This window comes from Erpetoichthys calabaricus, chromosome 9 (genome assembly GCF_900747795.2).
Source record: "Erpetoichthys calabaricus chromosome 9, fErpCal1.3, whole genome shotgun sequence".
In the NCBI taxonomy this organism is placed as follows: domain Eukaryota; kingdom Metazoa; phylum Chordata; class Cladistia; order Polypteriformes; family Polypteridae; genus Erpetoichthys; species Erpetoichthys calabaricus.
The window spans coordinates 108,432,397-108,454,542 of NC_041402.2; the positions used below are offsets into that span (position 1 = coordinate 108,432,397).

A 22,146-nucleotide genomic window follows, 5' to 3' on the forward strand; every position below is an offset into this window, starting at 1 on the left:
TGCCGCTGATAAAAAAGCAATGGCTACTAAATCCGAATGCAAAGTGCTTAGAGACAGAGTAACTGTGCTGGAAGATGGAAATAGAAAAAATAATATCAGAATTGCTGCGGTGGGTTGGCACCCTGCCTGGGATTGGTTCCTGCCTTGTGCCCTGTGTTGGCTGGGATTGGCTCCAGCAGACCCCCGTGACCCTGTGTTCGGATTCAGCGGGTTGGAAAATGGATGGATGGATGAATATCAGAATTGAAGGTATCCCTGAAAACCATGAAAGCCCTAACCCAGTGAAATTCATCGCTGAACTATTCTCTCAGATAATTGGAGAGGACTTCAAATCAGACACCAGGCTGCCTCAAACCATAGAGGCCTTATTGTAAATTTCAATGAATTGCAATCTAAAATTAATCTGATGTCGCTTCTCACATTTTCCCTGATTTTTCACCTTCAACAGCTGCTAAATGTGCTGCATTTTACAGCATTAAACGGCGCTTACGCAAAGCCGAATTTAGATACAGCCTCTTGTATCCTGATAAATTAAGAGTAGATATTCAAGACAATTTCTATAGTTTTAGTTCTCCAGGTAAAGCAGAAAAAGTGCTAATAAAATTCATCCAGACACTTTTTGAAATACGATTGGGAGTTACATGTTCCAGTAAGAACAGTACGCTGCTATGCTAACAACAAGCCATGGATTACAAGTGACATCAAGGGCCTTTTGAACCAAAAGAAAAGGGCTTTTAAAGGTGGTGATCAGCATGAGCTCAAGGAACTCAGAGTCTAGCTCAGGGCAGTGAAGGAGCAGTACAGGAGAAAGCTGGAGCAGAAGTTGCAGAATAACAGCATGAAGGAAGTGTGGGATGGGATGAAGATCATCACTGGCTGCAGCTCAAAGCGGGGTGGCACCATCGACAGAGACGTGAAGAGAGCAAACCAAATGAACAACTTCTTTAACAGGTTTGATCACCCTAACCCACTCTCACCTCGGAGTACTACACTCTCCACCCATCCTTCTGCTGATACCAGCATAGGAGAGACATCCCCACCCACAATTACAGCAGCGCAGGTGAGCAAAGAGCTGAGGAGACTTCGTACCAGCAAAGCAGCGGGTCCAGATGGAGTATCGCCACGACTGCTGAAGGCCTGTGTGTTGGAGCTGGGGAGTCTTCAACCTGAGCCTGGAACAGGGGAGAGTCCCAAGGCCTTGGAAAACATCTTGTATCACCCCAGTCCCAAAGGTATCACGTCCTAGTGAGCTGAACGACTTCCGGCCTGTCGCTCCGACGTTACATGTGATGAAGAACATGGAGCGGCTGCTGCTTCACCACCTGAGGCCACAGGTATGCCACTCCCTCGACCCTATGCAGGTCGCATACCAGGAGAAGGTGGAAGCGGAGGATGCCATCATCTATATGCTACACCGATCATTCTCCTACTTGGACAGAGGCAGTGGTGCTGTAAGAATTATGTTTCTAGACTTCTCTAGTGCCTTCAACACCATCCAACCTCTGCTCCTTAGGGACAAGCTGACAGAGATGGGAGTAGATTCATACCTAGTGGCATGGATCGTGGATTATCTTACAAACAGACCTCAGTATGTGCATCTCAGAAACTGAAGGTCTGACATTGTGGTCAGCAACACAGCAGCGCCGCAGGGGACTGTACTTTCTCCAGTCCTGTTCAGCCTATATACATCGGACTTCCAATATAACTCGGAGTCCTGCCACGTGCAAAAGTTCACTGACGACACTGCTATCGTGGGCTGCATCAGGAGTGGGCAGGAGGAGGAGTATAGGAACCTCATCAAGGACTTTGTTAAATGGTGCGACTCAAACCACTTACACCTGAACACCAGCAAAACCAAGGAGCTGGTGGTGGATTTTAGGAGGCCCAGGCCCCTCCTGGACCCCATGATCATCAGAGGTGACTGTGTGCAGAGGGTACAGACCTATAAATACCTGGGAGTGCAGCTGGATGATAAATTGGACTAGACTGCCAACACTGATTCTCTGTGCAAGAGAGGACAGAGCCGGCTATACTTCCTTGGCGTCCTTCAACATCTGCAATAAGATGCTGCATATGTTCTATCAGACAGTTGTGGTGAATGTCCTCTTCTATGCAGTGGTGTGCTGGGGAGGCAGCATAAAGAAGAAGAATGCCTCATGCCTGAATAAACAGGTGAGGAAGGCAGGCTCTATTGTAGGCATGGAGCTGGACAGTTTGACATCCGTTGGAGAGCGACGGGCGCTCAGCAGGCTCCTATCAATTATGGAGAATCCACTGCATCCACTAAACAGTGTCACCTCCAGACAGAGGAGCAGCTTCAGCGACAGACTGCTGTCACTGTCCTGCTCCACTGACAGACTGAGGAGATCGTTCCTCCCCCAAACTATGTGACTCTTCAATTCCACCCGTGGGGGGGGGGGGGGGGGGGGGGGGGGTATGGGGGGGTAAACGTTAAAAAGTTATTGTCAGTTTTTACCTACCTTTTTATTACTCTTTAATTTAATATTGTTTTTTTTGTACCAGTATGCTGCTGCTGGAGTATGTGAATTTCCCCTTGGGATTAATAAAGTATCTATCTATCATCTATCTATCTTCTATCTATCATCTATCTATAATCTATCTATAATCTATCATCTATCTATAATCTATCTATCTAGTCCTGGCAAGGCAAAGAAAACTTTATCTGCAATTTGGCCTATTTGCAATGAGACTTTTTTCCTAAAGGGACTATTTAACATCACACACCTGCTTTATTAGGATCGTACTATAATATATGCATCTCCATGGGTACTGTTTAACATCATACCCTGGGTTTATTCTTTTGAGCCTGTTCAAGATTATATTCTAGGTTTATAGTATTTGGACTGTATTGCCAATGGATATCTCTACTCTATTCCTTCTACACCACTGCTTAGGGGCTTCTTTTGTTCTGGACGTGCTGTGTCTCTAGGCATGTCAGAGTACTGGTACTTTGTGAATTGTGGTCTAATCCTCACTTGGGGAGGCAAAATTGGGGAACGGGGGGTCTGGGGAGGACAGAAAGAGAGCAAGCTACAGTATTTCTGATCTATCCTTTTCATCCCCACAATTGTAAATGCCAACACAACAATAGGCTTCATAGCCACAACTCCTGGCAATATTGGAAATTAAGGTTAAAGCTATCATATGTAATAACGTACAACCTTAATTTAAGATTATAAAATGACAACAAAAGTTCAGAAGCAATATCTCTATAACCAAACAGTGAACTTTGGAATGTCAATGGTCTTAACCACAAATTAAAGAGAAAGAAAGAATTTTCTCACCTAACAGATCTAAAAGCGATGATAGTATTTTTACAGGAGACTCACTTAATCAGCAAGGATCAGTTTCGGTTGCAAAGAGACTGGACTGGACAAATTATTCCACTCCAGCTATACAAAGAAAACAAGAGGTGTGGGAATCGTAACTCATAGAACAATTTCATTTGCCGTATCAGATGTAGTATCTGATCTTGAAGGGTGATATGTGATGGTGATAGGTAATTTATTTAATTATAAAGTGATTTTGATAAATATCTACGCACCAGGTACTTAAGAGAATATTTCTTCTTCTCAACAGTACATCACTGTTACTCAAGCATTGATTATTTCTTTATAGATAACAATTTACAATCAAATCTTGCATTTATGACGCTATTGTTATCTCCAACCATTTTAATGATTTTAATAAATTCAATAAATGAACAGAGACCACACATTTAGGTAAGACACCTGATAGGAAAAGACATGTGTCTCTCACATAACATACAAGGCAGGGAGATGAGATGAATCAGGTGTTATATAGTGCTGAAGTGCCTCCTTGCCTTGGTCACTATTTTGGCCAGGGTTGCCGAGATCATTCAGCTATTTTTGGGGCTTCCCAACTTAATATTGCAAAGCAAGCTGGTTGATGGTTGAGGAGACAGACTCATGACAAGAAAAAAAGGTGTTCAAGGCATGGTATTCAGGGAAAGAAGGAATGTGCAGGGACCCAAAAAGCTCTGTGAGTACTGAACCAGCAAATCAGAATGTGCCCATGCTTGGAGGTTGCATTTTCAAAGAGAAGGTATAAAATTCAAGCAACCGCATGGAACTCCAGAGGTCACCTACGGACGGATGGAAGATGTCATTCTTGCCCGTGCCTAGAACACAATGCTTTCCAATGCTCTCTGTAAAAGACTGGACAAGTGTTAATCACAGGAAACCTCAACTGCATCATGCTTTGGTCAAGTATAATGATATTTGATTTACCATGAGTGAAATATAATATAATCTTCCTTCAGTGTTACTGATTTTTTTTTCCACCACTAGATAATTATATAATACTTTATTTTATATATTTTTATGTTTACTAGTGGTATAGTAAAGGCTGAAATCTCTAACAAACCTCTGCCCAGGGAGCATATGCCCCCCTGCTGGATACAACAACTCATACCTCCACCTTTTCTTTGACACTATAATCCAATTCTCTTATATGCAATGATTCCAGTATAGTACTAGGAGAAGTGCTGTCCCAGCTACTGGATGGTAGGAAATGACCCATTGCCTTTGTCTATTTGTCATTAAGTACATTTCAACAAAAATACTCTGTTGGCAAGGGTGAAGCACATGTTCCTTCATATGTGGGAAATCACTTACCATTGAGGTCCTTACAGCTCTAATGATAACATCAGGCACTTGGCACAAGCCTTACGGTATTTACTGCTGCTGCAGCAATTCTAACAGTGTAACTTTATATTATAGTTTTTACCTCTCACCATGAAAATGTCGTGCCCTTCATCTCCCTCTACTCCACCACTGACTCAAGGCTTAACAGCAGCTACTATAAATTTGTCCATATGCTTAATTCTAAATCAGTGTCCCTTTCCTTGAGCTTCAACAGGCTTCTGAACACAAGCCAATCTTCTCCCAGCTGCAAGTTTTCATTTGTACAAATTGGCCCTCTGAGACCTCAGAGGAGCTGTCTTCATACTGTAGGATACAGGCAGAGCTGTCCTGATGGAATGAATTTTGAGTAGCCGATGGATCTTGTAAGATCATTCTTAACTACCTCTGTAGGCTATTTGGGCATTGTGTGCTTTAAACAGCTCTGCTGTGATCTGGTATGGTGGGCTTGAATAGACAGCAGATATTGATACTTTTATTATAACTGGCCTGCATGTCTTGTTTGTGGAAAGGTGCACATTTCCATGGATAGCTCATACCTTGTTGTATGCAAGTTCTATGCTTGGTTTTGCAGGCTGGCGGCACCAGCGTCAAAGCAGTGCTACTGTTCCTGTGTGGTTACCCTTTCTTTTTTAGATCCACATCCCTGACACGGCTTTATAAATACACTGAAATTAACTGCATATTGTTTATTAGTTTAATGCATCTGATTGTATTTAACCTGTAACAATATAATGGTCCACAGAATGGTCAAACTATTCCAAATACCATAACTGCTTTAGCGTTGTTACTCTCACTGCACCTTCTTATTCTTTTGAGCTGCTCCCGATAGGTGTTGCCACAGTGGATCCTCTTTTCCATATTACTCTCACTGCACCACTCATAGTATTTATATTACTGTATCTGAGCGTGGAATCACAGTTCTACAGCAGCTAATTGGAAAGAGAATTATCGGTATACAGCATCAAGCACACACTGCCTCTGCCATGCTGTCTATTGAACTTCTCTCAAACGGCAAACGCTTCAGAGCCTTTCCTGTACTGACCTCGCAGTTCAGAAACAGTTTCATCCCAAGAAGTCTAAACGCACTCAATCAGTCCATCAAGTGCTCTTTATAGAACTGTTTATACTTACAAGTACAATTACCTCACTGTAAACTTGCGATACAGTTATAATATTGCACAACCTGAGCCACTTTATAAAGCACGTATTTGCATATGATGACGATATCATTTTTAAGATGAAATGCAGCAAAATATGTTTATTATATTATAAAGATAAAACTTTAACTTAATTTAAATAATGTATATTGTTAATAATTAAACATGTGAGGACACGGTGCCGCAGCACTAGCAAGACTCTGGCGCTGCGTTCACAGATTATTCCTGCCTCATGCTGTATTCTTGCTGGTGCTGACGCGACACTGGAAGGATAGATGGATAGAATAATTAAACACGTACTACGAAGATATTTCAATGTTCCTTAAAAGTTTTGAAGAATCTGCGTTCTAAGCTTACAGATAATAATAATAATTCTTTGCATTTATATAGCGCTTTCTCACTACTCAAAGTGCTTAGCGATTGCAGGTTAAGGGCCTTGCTCAAGGGCCCAACAGAGCAGAGTCCCTATTGGCATTTATGGGATTTGAACTGGCAACCTTCCAATTGCCAGTGCAGATCCCTAGCCTCAGAGCCACCATTCCGCCCCCCAATTACAGAGCTGATTGTGTGGCAATTGGGTATTTGGAGAAAGAAAAGTAAGGACAGGAATTGGAGGTTAGTACGTTTGAAAGAGACAGTACTGCTACAATAAAGTATTTAATCGAAGGTTGCGCATGGCGCAGCAGGCATCTTGCGTGAGACATGAACAATTACTGCACCACGTGTTCCCATGTTTAATAACATGCTTTAACTCCTATCATCATTTAAATGAAATCATGTATACATCTCAGTATTTTAATTATTCAGAGAGCTGTAATATCACGAATGTAATGCATTCTGTGTCCTGTCGGAGGAAGGGAAAGCCCGGAAGCATGTAGTGATTCACACACAGAGCACATAGATGATCAAATACAAAACAAAGCATTTAATGTGCTACTTTAGTTACGATGGGATTGAGAAACTAGTACATTAAACGATTTTAAGATGAAGTTTATGATGTTCTACTTTAATGACAAAATAAACTACATGATTAAAGTGGAAATTTAGAGATTAAAGTTGACATTTCGTGCTTTTTTCTACGGTGTGCCTTTTTTTTTTCTCTGTACCCTAATAAGCTTTCATATGACACTCAGATGGTGGGCTACGACTCACCTTTTCACAGCAACTTTGATGTCTGACAACTTTTTAACTTCGGGCACTGTGCGACTTTGTGAACCTCAGCTTTCGGGTTTCTCCGACACTCTATGTCACTCAATCAACTTCCTTTTGTTGTTTATACCACTGTTTAAACCACAGGTGTTGAACTCCAGTCCTCGAGGGCCGCAGTGGCTGCATGCTTTCATTCTAACCATCTTCTTCATTAGTGAGACATTTTTTACGCTGATTAACTTCTTTTGCTTTAGTTTTAATTAACTTGACTCAGGCCCCATAATTGTCTCTTTTTCCTTAATTAGTAGCCAAACAATAATGAGACACAAAACGAGCCACCATATAACAGAAAAAACAGAAAAATCAACAGATTTGGAAATGTCTGCTGTGGCAGAATGAGAGCAGCAACAAGCCATTGAATTAAATAACAGGCTTAATTAACAGCAAGAATCAGCTTCTCATTAAGAGACTGGGTGGAGTGAAATTGGTTGGAGTTTGAAATCCCAATTTAGCTGGTCATCTGTTGGCTAGTTTCATGTCTCATTTCTGTTTGGCTGCCATTTAATGAAGAAACAAATCAATTCAGAGGACTGAATCCTTAAAAACAGGGCTATTGAAATGAAGGGAAAAGGAGTTAATTAGCAGTGAAAACTACTCACTGATTAGGAAAAGGGTCAGAATGAAAATCTGTAGCCACTGCGGCCCTCCAGGCCCGGAGTTCAACACCCCTTGTTTAAACCAACAAATAGTATGTTTTTTCTTCCCTCCACTTGGTATTCACTGAAATTCTTTTATTTTCCCCCATGCTTTTGCCATTGGCTTTTCACAGAAGGCAGAGCTTAAGGGCTATTTATATTGATTTGCATATTCAAAGAGGCATAATTCTGGGAGGAATTGGGGCGGGATAGCAGGCGCATGCACGTGCGTTACTTTTCACACTGACCGGGATTTATGGAGCGGAAGAACGTGGAAGTTGCCAGTTTTTATGCCATCTGGATTTTTTTGTGCGTAAGCACATTTCCGCTTTTGTGCTTACATCATGTTATACTGCGAATTCTACGCATGGCGTTATGCATGAGGCTCCTGGTGTGTCATTTTATTTTTTACACGTGAATTAATAGATCATACAAGAATAAAGACAAAAAGAACCCACACAATAAATGTGTTTATTTATTTTAGCATACTCATTGCATAGGCAACTCCTGGGCTGGGATTTCAAGCCAGCATTTCAGTCCTGTGCGTCAGGAAACGTGCACAATTGCAAGAGATTTTCTATTTACCAATCAGATGTTAACAGGCCAAAAACCCCCACCCGCTCTACACTGTAATCCCTTCCACTTGACATTGCCGCTCCTACTCAAAATTTGGCTCCTGGCTGTAGCGATACCCTTCTCCTTTCTCTCACTATAGTTTTGGTTGTGGATGACTAGTTCTCTAAAAGTTCCCTCTTTATTCCTATGATCAAACTGCTTCCCTCTGCTAAGGGTTTAGTTGAAATATTAATTTCTGAAATCCTCTGCCTTCTTTACTCTACATTCTCCGACAAAGGTTTTATTATTAACAGCTTTCCGGTCTGGGAACAGATTGATGGAAACATGGAGTACAAAGTACAACACTGTTTGAATTCCTGCCATTGGGGTTCCAGTGTGGAATATTTGGTGCATTGGCACTGGTATGGGTCTGATGAAATGAACCACATGCTGCTATATTACTTTGTACAATTCACAAGAAGCACCAGAGGAAACCCAATGGGCGCATTCAGAGCCTACACCAGAGGGAGCTGATTCTGTAATGAATTCAGTTCAAATATAAATTTCTTCTGTATTTTTTGATAGTACAGTTATCAAGTAGGATAGCAAATAACAGTATATTGGGGACCTTCAAACGTGAACTTGATGTTATATTAGAAACATTAAGTGAATAAGTTTACCAAGCTTGATGGGCCAAATGGTCTCTTCACATCAAGATTGCTGATTTGTTCCAAAAAGAAAGGTAAAAATTGCAAAAATGTAGCTGCAATCTCAAAAGGACTACAGCAGATATAGCTAACAGAAACAAGTAGTATAAGTAAATAAAAAATCTACTTTATACATGTTCCTTGCTCTGTAGAACACTGTTCTCTATAAAGCCTAAAATGACAAACAAACAATGAACAACTTATATTATTCTCTTATATGACAAGCATGAAAATCAAAGGAGAAAACAGAATATTAACCAGAATATTTTTCTAAAAATATATTTCTTATATTAAGTAATGAAGAGTACATGCCAATGCAGGAATCTGTTCCCATGCAGAACTTCACAAATAAAAACCCAGCTCAGTCCCTTAAATCACCTCTTGTGTTGGATATCTGTCATTGAAAATAAAAACTTCATTACTATATAAAATGCCAATGTATAGATATACAAAAATTTAAAAATATAAAAATGTTTGGCTCACTGTTTTTTTCTACATACAATTTGAATCTGCTTCTGCTTTGTTTAACTCTGGTATAAAGTAAATTAAATTTTGTTACACTAGAAGGATACTGGAAGTTCACAAAACTTCTGTAAATCAATATTTTCATAATTATATTGGTTTTGTAAGCACATTATAACACTGAAAAAAAGCTTTCTTGTTAGATTTGCTTGCATCTTCCTTATTTCATCCACATCACCATCTAAACAAATGTATTTCTCACCTCGGATGTAGGACAGCCTGAAACCCTGAGCCTGTTCAGTGTTTGAGGCATCAGAGTGAAAGAATATCCAAACATGATCTCGAGATGAGATGAAAGGAGGGGGGACAATTGAGCCACAAATCCGGAACTCTTCTTTCTTTGATGCAGGACCTATCAGAAGCCAATCCAATGTGCACTGATGAGACTCTTGTAAATCAAAGTTCCTGAAACTATATAGCAAATTTAAAATAAACACATAATTACATTTTTGAAAGCCAGCTGAATTTACTGTAAATACTTATCATAACAGTGTTTATCTATTTTATATACAGTACAAGTTACAACATCATATAATACATAAATTGAGTCCAGAACACGATAGAATATATTCTTGAAAACTTTAAGTCTTTCAGCAACAATGTAACAGACAGAAAACATAACTAATCTATAATAAGACTTGACTCAGTTGAAGTCTTCTCAAACTTAATAAAGTTCAAAAGCATTTTTCTAGAGCTGCTCCACTAGAGAGGGACAGAGATACAACATTCAAGACAAAGTTGAAAGACAGAAGCCCTATAGCCAGTGGAATGCTCAGGCATTCATTGGTGAGACATGTTTAAAATATTTTATTGCTATGATATGTGACAGTTGTACACTAAGGTAGCTGACAAGCTGCTGATCCCACATCTCTCTGACTAGTGTTTGTAAGAAACCATGTTTTCTTCTAAACTACACCTTGTATAGAAGGTGAAAGTGCAGCTTGTTTCACCCCATATGTCGCTTTATGTACAGTATATATTAAAATATGAATTGATGGTTATATGACCTAAAGGTGTTTGGGGGGCAGTGCAATGTAGGAACAAGGCTCAATAGTGTCCTAGTGTCCTAGGCAACAGAAGGAAACCCACAGCACCGCAAAATGTTCTAAAGCTGGATTAAGTGGTTGTCCCTCAGCTATCAAAGAGAAACCTCTGACTTGATTGAAGCCATACTGTTCCAGAAAGAAAGATTTGGTACACTGAGCTGCTTGGGGATTGCCATAGAGACTTGGCCCTTTAAAGGCAGCTGAAGGCACATATCCCCCGGAGAACAGGTGTTGTCACAGAGTGTTACACATAATAGCTGTACATTGGAGGCAATTTACAGAAAATGCAAACACATGGTTTAACTGAACTTACAGTTGAGAGGAGAAAAATAACAAAGTCCTGACTGGTGGGAGGGAGAGAGGCCAGGGTATTTAGAGAGAGAAAGAAAGACAGATATTAAGAGAGAGAGAGAAAGAGAGAGAGAGAGAGAGAGACAGAAGCACAGAGCCAGCCCACCAGATACAGTAAACAGGAATTAAATAACTGTATAGTAAGGCTTAGAGGGGAAACCAGGTTTATTTTCCTTTTGGTTTTATACATGTTATGTGCCTGTGTTTGGCCATTCGTTTGTGTGATTACTTTATTCAACATTCACATCTTTTTATTTTTATATATAATGGCCTCACTGTAGCTATCTATTGTTCAGAGATGCCTATTGTGAGGTGCCATGCTACATACTTCTTAGCATACACAATGCTGATCATTAAAAAAAAGTCTCAGCATGCCACTTTTTCGCAGGAAATATGACAGCGACCTTGAAAAACAACAAAAAGGTCAAAAAAGAACATATTTAAGAAAAGATTTCTCATGCTTAGCAGCCAACAAGAAAATATATTCTTTCTTTGTTCTATTCTCTACACTAAAAACATTAACATCCAGGCAAAAATGTACTCTTCATCATTATAGTATTCTATACTTTCTACATGAGTAAGTTGAATATTATTGATAAAAAACAAACATGTGAATGTTCAATAAATTAAAAGACATTAACAATAATAAAATGAATAGATCACACTCCAGGATGATCTGATAGCACTGGAAATAACATCTTTCAATGAGAGTCTCAGATAACAATTGGCCAGCCATCAATAAAACACATTTAGTATGGGTTTGTGTGAAATCTTGCTCAAAATTATACAATACAGCTTATTTTTTTATATATTGCTTTTCACGGCAGCACTGTGAACAATTCTCAATTTAGATATAAGTATAGATTATACTAATAACTAAATACAGAACTTACTAAAAGTATCATTATGTTTTCTGTATCAAGACAAAGATTACTTTACACAGCTCGAAATTTGTCTTGATTTAAATTATATATTGCACACATGTTTTTTTCTAAACTCAGCCTTATCAAAATGTAACAAGACACTAAATATGAGAGATGCTGTCAGGCATCTGCTTTAACTTGCTTCAGTGGACCACTTGCTCTGAGAATGTCCACAGCTCAGAATTTATTTGCTTATATTCTCTTCTTACACAATTGCCACTTAAAGAATTATTTGGTGTAATACACACTTTGGTATTACTGCTTAATGAACAATCTAATGTGATAACTTACACTGTAATATTAGCACATCATGTTACCTTGCTCTGCTAGAAGAATACTAATCCACCTACCATAACACAATGGAAAAAGGATGTTTCCTTTTAACTTAAACATGAAAACAGTTAAATTAACCTTTGAACAACAGTATAAAATGTTTTTCCTTTTTTGTTGCCTTACTATTTGTTTTTGACATCAATAAAAAATTGATTACAAAAGAGAAACTTTTTAGAATATGATTGGTATGAATCAATGTTGTCCAGTAAACCGAGCATGCTAAACTGATCTTTTAATTATTGCATTACATTTGAGTGGTAATGTGATGTAATATGTTAAATCTTTTTTCATGCTATCTAAATGGGTATTGGAAGGGAGAATCTGGTTTATTTTGAACAAAATACAGTATTATATACCTTACTAACATATATTTATTTAACATTTATTTAGTGTAAAGTAATCTAAATGCAATATGTTAAAAAAATTGCATGCATCTGAAGCTGTATTCCACATTGGATCAACACTGCTAATGAAGAAGATGTTGAAGTGATTGCAGTAGGAAACAACTAAAATACAGCTTATCACTCTGCCTCCTCCTTTTCCAATTAAACACTCACCTCAAAGCCTGCATACTCAAAAAGAAAGAGACTTTACCTTCTCAAGGTATAAAAAAACAGCTTTTTTAACTATAATTAATTACATGCCATGTATTAGTTTCTTAAATTTACAAATTTACTAATGCATTATACCCTATTAACTTTGATCATTAGGTTAAAAAGTTGCATTAACTTTGCAATGCTCAATCCACTTTTCATTATTTATAATTTTCCAGAAATTGTTTCACTGTAAGACTAACATTTTTGTAGATGTATAATTCTATATATAAGGACTATAATTCACTATTATATCCCTATCTTGTGTGTATTATTTATTTCTTGTTATTTTTTCATTATTATTCTTGCTTAATTTTAATTTGCTTTTCTTTGTTTGTTACTATTTCCTTAAAATCTTGTAAAGCACTTTGAGCTGCATCCAGTTTATGAAAATGTGCTGTAGAAATAAATGTTATTAGTGATATTTCATTTAATGTTACTTGCAAATTTAAGTTTTCTTCCTTTACTTCCGTTAATTAGACCATTACTGAAGAAATCTGAGTTAGCCCCACATACTCTTAAAATTATAGACCTATAACAATTTTATCTCTTCCTTCTGAAGTATTTGAAAAGGTAAGCTCCATGCTTCAGTATTACCTCAGGCAACACAATTTATTTCAGAAATTCCAATCTGGCATTCACGTACAGAAATGGCACTAACCAATGTTATAAACATTATAATATCTTCTGATGAAGAGATGTTCACAATAATTATGTTATTAAGTGCAGCCTTTGACACCACTGATCAAATGTAATTTTTTAGTCTCTGCAGCAGAACAGAGTGGTTTTCAAGCATCATCCTTGCATGATGTAGACTGTAGTTATCAAGTTGATATTAGTATATACAGAAGTCTGCTGACAGTACTCCGTTATTATATTTAGAAGATAAATATAGTGTTCTGCAGGCCTTAGTACTCAGACCTTTACTGTTTTCTCTTTACATGCTTCCATTGGCAACTATCTTTAGAAAACATTATATTCTTACAATACCCAGTTATAACTTTCTTTTAGACCAAATAAAGTTTCTCCGATGTTGTCCTTAATTACTTGTGTCAGTGAGTTAAAGGAGTGGATGGATGAGTACTATTTAACTCTGAATACAGAAAAACATACTGTATTTATTGGGGTGAGTGATACAGACTGCAACAGTATATGGTCATTGCTGAATTTAGTATATAAAGTAGTTTTACTGAATTTGACACTATTATGTGTTTTAAAAAAATTTGTTACAAATCTATTCAAAACTAGTTTTTTTCCTAGTTAAAAATACTGGAAAATTAAGTTGGTTTCTACATGTGAAGGATACTGAAAAATTAATTCATGCATTTATTTATAGTAAGACTGCCTATTGCTATGCATTATTCACTAACTGTATAAACTATTTCCATTAATTCAAAATGCTGCTGCAAGAATCATTACAAGAACTAGAATTTACAAACATAATTGCTGTTCTTAAGTTGTCACACTGATAATTACTTTGTAACAGCCGACCTCATACCTGGCCGGCAGCTACACCTCCAAGACCTGTGGCCTGGATAATTTACTGAGCTGGTCATCGGGAATGGCCCCATCAGATCAACCCCCAAAGTCTCTCCTGGTCCAACTGCAATAGTCGATTGTAACATCCCTGATGGTTTACCAGGTGGGGTCTTCAGCTGTTGACACGTGTGGCAGTTCTTCACGTGGCGGCAAACATCTGTCCGGACCGATGGCCACCACGCCACCCCCAGAATCTTCAGGAGGGTTTTTGTCCGGCCAAGATGACCACCTAAAAGACTGTCGTGAAAAAAGTTCAAAAACTTGGGGATGAGCGCCTCCGGGACCACAAGTTGTTGCTGCAGGTCCCCCAAGCACGATGGAGCAGATCTATAAAGAACTCCCTGGAGGTCCACAAAGTGTACCCGGTCGGTACGCTGGTTATCCAGCTCTTCCGAATATTTTGGCAGAAAGGGCTGGAAGCTTGTGCTTGGGCCAGATCATAGAGAGTAGTAGGTAGTGATGGAAATACCTTCATTGCTTTTGCCAAGCACACCATCCCCGAGGATTCTGACGCCCTTGACAGAGTGTCAGGCACAATGTTGCTACAGCCCTTCCGGTATATCACCTTGAAGGTGAAATTCTGGAGGCGCAGCACCCACCTGGTCAGTCGGGAAGAGGTCTTCGGGTGATTAAACACCCAGGTCAGAGCATGGTTGTCTGTGTACACTTCAAAAACAACCCCTTCTAGAAAATGTTTCCATTTTTCCACGGCCCACACACTCCTTTTCAGCTGTAGAATAATTGAGCTTGGCACCGTGCAGCGCTCGTGAAGCATATGCGATGACGCTCTCTTCCTTGTCTTTTTTTTGGATGAGCACGGCCCCGAGCCCCAGGTTGCTGGTGTCAGTATGTACCTGAAAAGTGAGCCGTGGATCGGGCTGGGCCAGGACGGGTGGCTTCTGTAGATGTTCTTTCAGCTGCTCGACGGTGTCCTGGCATTCTTTAGTCCATTCCCACGGGACATCTTTCTTTCTTAGCTGGTTTAAGGGAGCCGCTATGTCAGCCAACCGAGGGATGTATTTATGGTACCACCCCACCAACCCCAAGAAACGTTGCAACGATTTTAAGTCTGTGGGCGTGGGGTAGTCTTGGATGGCCGAAATCTTCTCTGGGTCTACAGCGACCCCCTCTGCAGACACGATATGCCCGAGGAAATGGATTTGGGGTTGGATGAAGGTACACTTTTTTGTGTTCAGGGTGAGGTGTGCTTGCTGGAGACAATGAAAGATGATATCCAGGTCCTGGAGATGCTGTTCTATTGAAGGGGAGTAAATAATAACATCATCAATGTACACAAAGCATATCTTTCCGATGAATCCCCTCAGCACTTGTTCCATATGCCGTTGGAAAGTGGCACCAGGGTTCTTTAGACCAAAAGGCATGGTTTTAAATTGGAACAAGCCCTCAGGGGTGATTACGGCCGTCTTCTTTTTACTCCCCTCATCCATCGGCACCTGCCAATAGCCACTGCGGAGGTCCAATGTGCTAAAAACAGCCGCTCCATGCAGTGACTCGAGTATTTCGTGAACCAGGGGCATGGGATATGCGTCCAGGTTTGTCTTCGTGTTCACACCCCTGTAGTCCACCCAGAAACGAAAGGTGTCATCTCTTTTCTTCACTAGGACTACAGGGGACGCCCAGGAGGAGAAAGATGGTTCAATTATTCCCTCGGCGAGCATTTTGTCTACATGTTGTTTAATAATATCCTTCTTCAGTGGAGAAACCCGATATGCCCGGTGTCTCACAGGGACTTCGTCGGAGGTATGAATCACGTGGGTAACCCCGCGCGCGACTCCCAATTTCTCAGTCCATACCCCCGACCACTTCTTCAGGACCAGCCTGACCTCTTCGGGTTGTTCCTCCACTGGGGCAGCCGCCGAGGTTTGATTTTCACTCCTCACTGCTACGTAAAAATTGATTTGCTTCAGACTTAGGTCTTCCCTGGGCTTATGTATAAAATCGCATACCCCTTCCCCTGGCACCGTATACCCCCTGGGACAGAGATGAATAGTCATTTTCATAGCTGTTAAAGAATCCAGCCCAAGGAGTAACGGGACGGACAGGTGCCGGTCATCCAGGACGTAGGTCTCTATTTCCCAGGTGGTGGACAGTACGCTGTACCTCAGGGGGACTCTGCCCAAAGCCTTGTGTTCACTCCCATCCGCCAACAAGAATCGGACAGATGGGGCAGGTGTTATTTTCTCTGACGGTCGGCAAATCTTCCTCCAAATGTTATGTTTGATGAGGGTGTGATGGCTTCCTGTGTCAACCACCGCATCCACCAGCCACCCCCGCTGCGACACTGGGACGACTAGGAGGGACGCACTGACCTGCATAATCGTGAGATCGGCCTCTGACCGGCCAGGCTTGACTCGCTGGGGTCTTAGGGACTGGGTTTCTCTCGTACTGGACTGTATTTTACTCCAATACGACTTGGAGTTACCCCAGTCCTGTTCCACTTGTGAGCCAACCCATACCAGATCTTCAACAGACCCCACAACCCCTCTGAGACACCCAGCTAGCCGCGGGTTGCAGGCATTAAGGATGCGGCGGACCACCTCTTCTTCGGACATGGCCGGCCGCCACTTTAAACACAAAGCCCTATATTCATAGGCAAAGTCCCGGATGGATTGTGCTGGAAGTTGCACCATGGATCGCAGCTTGTCTTCAAGTTCGGTCTCATAATCTTCAGGAAGAAAAGCTGCGAGGAAAGCTTGTCGAAAGGATCCTCAGTCCCTGATGTTTTTCTTTGCTGTCAGCCACCAGCTGCTCACTGGCCCAGAAAGGGAGGCCCCTATCACTCCCAAAAGTTCTTCAGCTGTCAAAGGAGTGACAGCCAAGTATGCCTCCCCTTCTTCCACAAAGTTGAGGACATCATCTGTAGTATATTGAGCCCCCAGCTTGGGGAAGGCCAGGCGTACCCCAGGGGTGGGAGGACAGGTAACATATATAGTGCCTTGAGACCCCCGAGGCGTAGAGTGGATAGGTGACTGACGGTATGTCTGGAGACTCCTAACTTCCCCCGAAGAGATTCTTGCCAGCGTCGCTCTCGCCTCTGGAGGCACAGCACAATCTCTTGCCCCTGGAGTTTAAGTTGTTCATTTATATAATCTTTCATTTCCTCCTGGAAGCTGCTGATGCGGGTCCGTAAGGCATCCTCACGTTCTAATGCGCTTTCGGCTACCTCACTGACCCTCTCATTCACACGAGCGAGTTGCTGCACCAGATCTTCCCACGGAGGCGAAACATCTTCCTGGCCATCCTCTTCAGGTCCATGGTGATTTTCAAGGTACAGAGACTGTAAAGAATCCACCACCTCCTGCACCGCTGAACATGCTCTGACCGTGACGTGGCGAGCCCCGGCTACTCCTTCCTCACACCGCAGTGAAGCTATGGTGTCTTCCAGCTCGGCACACACTACAGACATGATGGTAATCGGAGGGATTTATTATTTTTTATTAAAGGCAGACAGCGATAGTACTTTTTAAAGATTCCTCAGAGAGGGCACCACTTATGTAACGGCCAACCTCTTACCTGGCCGGCAGCTACACCTCCAAGACCTATGGCCTGGATAATTTTCTGAGCTGAATCTAAATATCAAGCTGTACCTCTAACAAATAAAAATTTTCCCCACAATCGACAGTTTAATTAAGCTCACAAAAACAGAGGATATGTAAAATAGGTACGTAATTATATTAAACGAGCAACAACAAAAAACAAAATGCACAATAAATATATATATATATTTCCCTCCACCAAAGCAACAACACCATATATATATACACACACAATAAACCCTCCCTTGCCCCTGTAACATATAACAAACAACACAAATACCAAAAACTGAATGAGATACGGAAATGAATGTGAACTTGAGTCCGGTTATAAAAACTGTCCTGAATGCGGTTGACTGAACTAGCGAAAAATGAGTCGTTTGATTTTCCCGGACAAAATGGAGCAGCCTCACCGTGAATCCTCGGCGCGTGGTGGATGATGAATTCCGACCCCGGGGTCTATCGTGATGAGGTTATTGAAGCAAATCCGGCGGATAGAAAAACAAACTGGATGGAAATGCGCGATGTGGAATATAACAGGTACAGATGGCTCGTGGTCGTGAATGTGAAAAATCTCCTCCTCTCTCTCCTCTCCTTCCTCTTCTCTCTTTCTTCTCCTCCTCCCCTTCTCTCCTGATTCCTTAAATAGTCCTGAGATGGATGTAATTGAATAATAGCAAACAGGTGGTTTTCCAGGATTGGGGTTGCGGTCTCCTCCCATTATCCGTCCCCCTTTACGGGGACGACATTCACTGACACACAAACAGCAAACGGGATGATGGAAACAAGACGCACATGGTACTAACACTGACAACACTATTACTACTATGTAGCCCCACTACAACTTAAGGTTACCGCTGATTTTAAAATCCTCTTTCTTACATATAAAACCTTAAATGGCCAGGGCCTTGCTTACCTAAAAAAAATTCAAAGTCGAGTTTTTAGCTACAGGACCCCAAAGCTGTAGAACAAACTGCCTGTTTTAATAAGAGAGGCTCCTTTGATTTCAACCTTTAAATCAAGTGTGAAGAATCACTACTTGGTCTACCATAGCCTGTGAAGGTACCAGGAAGGAAGGACAGGCATCTTGGTTGGGATAAAGGAAGAATTCTTGCCATGCCAGGAGGCCATAATGGATTAACTAACTGAACCAGTGTGCCAGGAGAAGTTAATTCCTCCAAAAGACAGATGTCAGTGTTCCTCAGGGCTAAACCTGATCAGGATATTTGCAAGGTGGCATGGGAGTTGGACTCTGGAAACCCAGTCCTGTTGGGGTGTTTGGGAACCACCAGAGGGCACTGCTGGGGGACAACTACTCTGGTTTCCACATGAGACACAAATGCTCTGGATGACTTGGGCAGGAGGCCGGAAGCAGTTCCAAGATTGACTTTAAAAGAGATGAGTCAGAGGCAGTAGCCAACGCTCTCTTGGAGGTAAAAGAATTGTGTATTTTTGCTGGTGCTTTTATGAAGAAGGTGTTTTTATCAAATAAAAACCTTTATTTGAACCTGGAATTGTGTTGGGTATTACTATGTCTGTAGTTTGGGGCTCAGTGGCATCCTTTGTGGTTACACCTGTTTGGAACTGCTGATTAGATTTTCATATTGTTCTCTGTTTTTCAGTTATTATTAGGTTATTAGGTTGGGAGCATGCACTGAAACAGTGCATTGTTGCACCCACCACACAACAAATTAAGGACCTGAATGCAATGGGTGACACCTCAGCACCACACTAGTTCAAATAGAATAGTGTGAGGTTTTTGTTTAGAGTTGCTGGAGTGCCAATCTTGCCACCAACCCCTGTGTTTTTTCTGTAAGTTGGAGGACCTACTTGTTATTATTTAAATATAGTATAGTATAAAAATATAAGTAATATAATAACTATAAACCATTACTAGCCCTCCTCTGTTCTGTTTCTCTTCTTCATGTCCTACTGTGTCCCTTGGTATCAATACTCTACTCTCTCTAGCTGTTCTCATACCATAATGCTAGAGAGACTAACAAAAATATTTTGAGTAGGACCAAGAGATAAGGCATAGTAAGAAAGGAAAAAAAAACAAAATCTGAAAATCAGAGAAATCAAGAGTCAGGATACAAAAGAGGTAAAAAAAAAAAACAAAAAAACCTGATGTCACAAAATAGAAAGCAAATGGTCAGAACCAAAAAATGACTATTAGGTAATTCGATTTAGAGAATAAATGTGTGCAACAAAAAGTATTTTGCATCAGCAAACTCAGATGAGGAAGTGTTCAAAACATGACCTTTTAACCCGTTGGAGGTAGCGTCCTTCAAGAAAACTCCCCTAACAACAAGAGTACTGACCCAATGATAGGAGAAAAAAATAACAGCATCCATAAACAAACAAAATGATGGTGAGGAAAGTGCATAATAATCCACAACACAAAAAGTAAGCAATGATTAATAAAAAACTAACACTCGACTGGTCACCTTGATAAACTCCAAAGGGAATTCAATAATTTACCTTTAAATACACAAGCACTCATAAAAAATTTTAAACAACCCAATTCATAACACCCGCCTATTGAAAGATCTGAGTTACTGGGAACCTGGGACTCAATGATGGAAAGATTCTGTCATCATATTAGACAGCAAAGCATAGACTTGTACTACTGAATGTCCAAGAGAGGGTGGGCAGCCAGTTAGCCTAAGTCTGTGGGACTACAATTGTATCAGATTTTTTCTTTGATTTTGTATTATAATTGACCATGGATCCTCCAGATGTCTATTTACTTCAAGAATGTTGTTGAATGGAGATTTACTTTTCCGCTCTTCCTTTGTCAACTGGCTACAGTTTAGTGATAATATTAATAGATACATATTGCTAGGATTTATATATGTTAAACAGTCTGGAATTGCTTTTTTCCTGTGCGTTTTAACAAATCTGTGTCTTTATGTGGATGCATTATGTAATTAGTAATTTGTAAAGTTTGTAATAGCATTTTGAACTTGTTATAGCACTGTGAGCCTGCACTCAGGCAAAAAAAGACCTTTACAAAAATGAACTTATTTATTTCAATTGAATCCTTTAGGTGTCATTTATAAAATTACTATTATCTTCTGATAAAACAGTTTAGTTTGTTGGCTTTAATATTCACATTTACTGCAAATAAAAGTATTTTGCTTGTTCACAAGTAAAATCTGAGCCTGTATTTTCAAAGTTGGCACAAAAGGCTGCTTAGTAACATGTTACCAGTACTTGTTGGAGGTACATAAAAGATTCACTGATAAAAGCTAGGACTTCCATTAATGCTATCTTGCTAGTATCCTTAACACCAAAGTGTACCTGATCGTAATCACATCACCATGGTCTCCTTGGATGTACCAGCTACAATTCAGACCTGTGGGATAATTCAAGGGCCATGATGGGCTATAGATAACTCCTCTCCGTTCTGTGTGCTGTTCCAGCTTCCCTTTGCAAGCAGCTGAAAGGAAAAAGGCATAAAGAAAAATATGCTTAAAAAGTTTTAAATGGAATAAAAAAAGGAATTCAAGAATTGTTTCAAAGCCTAGTAAGACCCTCAACTGTGTAAGCTCTATTTAATGGAATGCGTTTCCTACTGCTATGCCAATTGTTTCCACAGTATCCAAACATCACCTCTGCAGAATCCTCAGAGACTTGAGGGTATTCAGATTGCCTTATGTCCACCTGCCAAGAACACCTCTCCTCAGTCATTAAGCTCATCAGATAGATTATATTAGATAAAACTTTATTAATCCAATGGGGAAATTCAAATGCATATAGCAGCAGAAACAAACAAAAAATACAGAATGACAGTACAGATAATACAGCCAATCAATCATTCAATTAAACAATAAATAAAAACAAGTACATCAGGTGGCAACAACGAAACCTTTATTAAAGGCATGTCCATTATTTGTTTATTGGTGAAAAAGGTTATTTAAAATCATTGCTTTATATGTTAAATCATAAGAAAATGCCTGTTGAGAAACAGCATTCAGCGCAACATTGCTTATCAATCCCTTGTCCCAGGTTCTCTGGAGTCGAGATCTGTGTGGCTTAAAATGAATGATTTATTTCAGCAATAACGTTTCTTTTAGTATATTTTGGATTCTCTATGATAATGCCAGCATTAGAATGCACACAATTTTCACCAGTGTTAACACTGCTGAAACAAAGTAAACAGAGCTAGAAGAAAGTTCGATATAGCCTCATAAAGACTATGTTATCAGAATATTGCAGACTATGTGCTAAGCATGCCAAACCAACACCTATGACAAAGTAACAGAGCAACTGTTCTCACAGGATGGAAATCATAGAACATCTGATCAGATCTGCAGGTTCTTTAATCAAGG

At 40.2% G+C, this 22,146-nt stretch overlaps 1 protein-coding gene across 1 annotated transcript in view; it reads right to left on the minus strand.

Annotated features, from left to right (window-relative positions):
• The window catches only part of lrp3 (low density lipoprotein receptor-related protein 3), a 93,689-nt gene that overhangs the window by 41,168 nt on the left and 30,375 nt on the right, over positions 1 to 22,146 (minus strand). Inside the window, 2 exon segments of the mRNA XM_028810061.2 lie at positions 9,676 to 9,884; positions 21,116 to 21,254. Of these exon segments, the coding sequence (XP_028665894.2) occupies positions 9,676 to 9,884; positions 21,116 to 21,254 (348 nt within the window).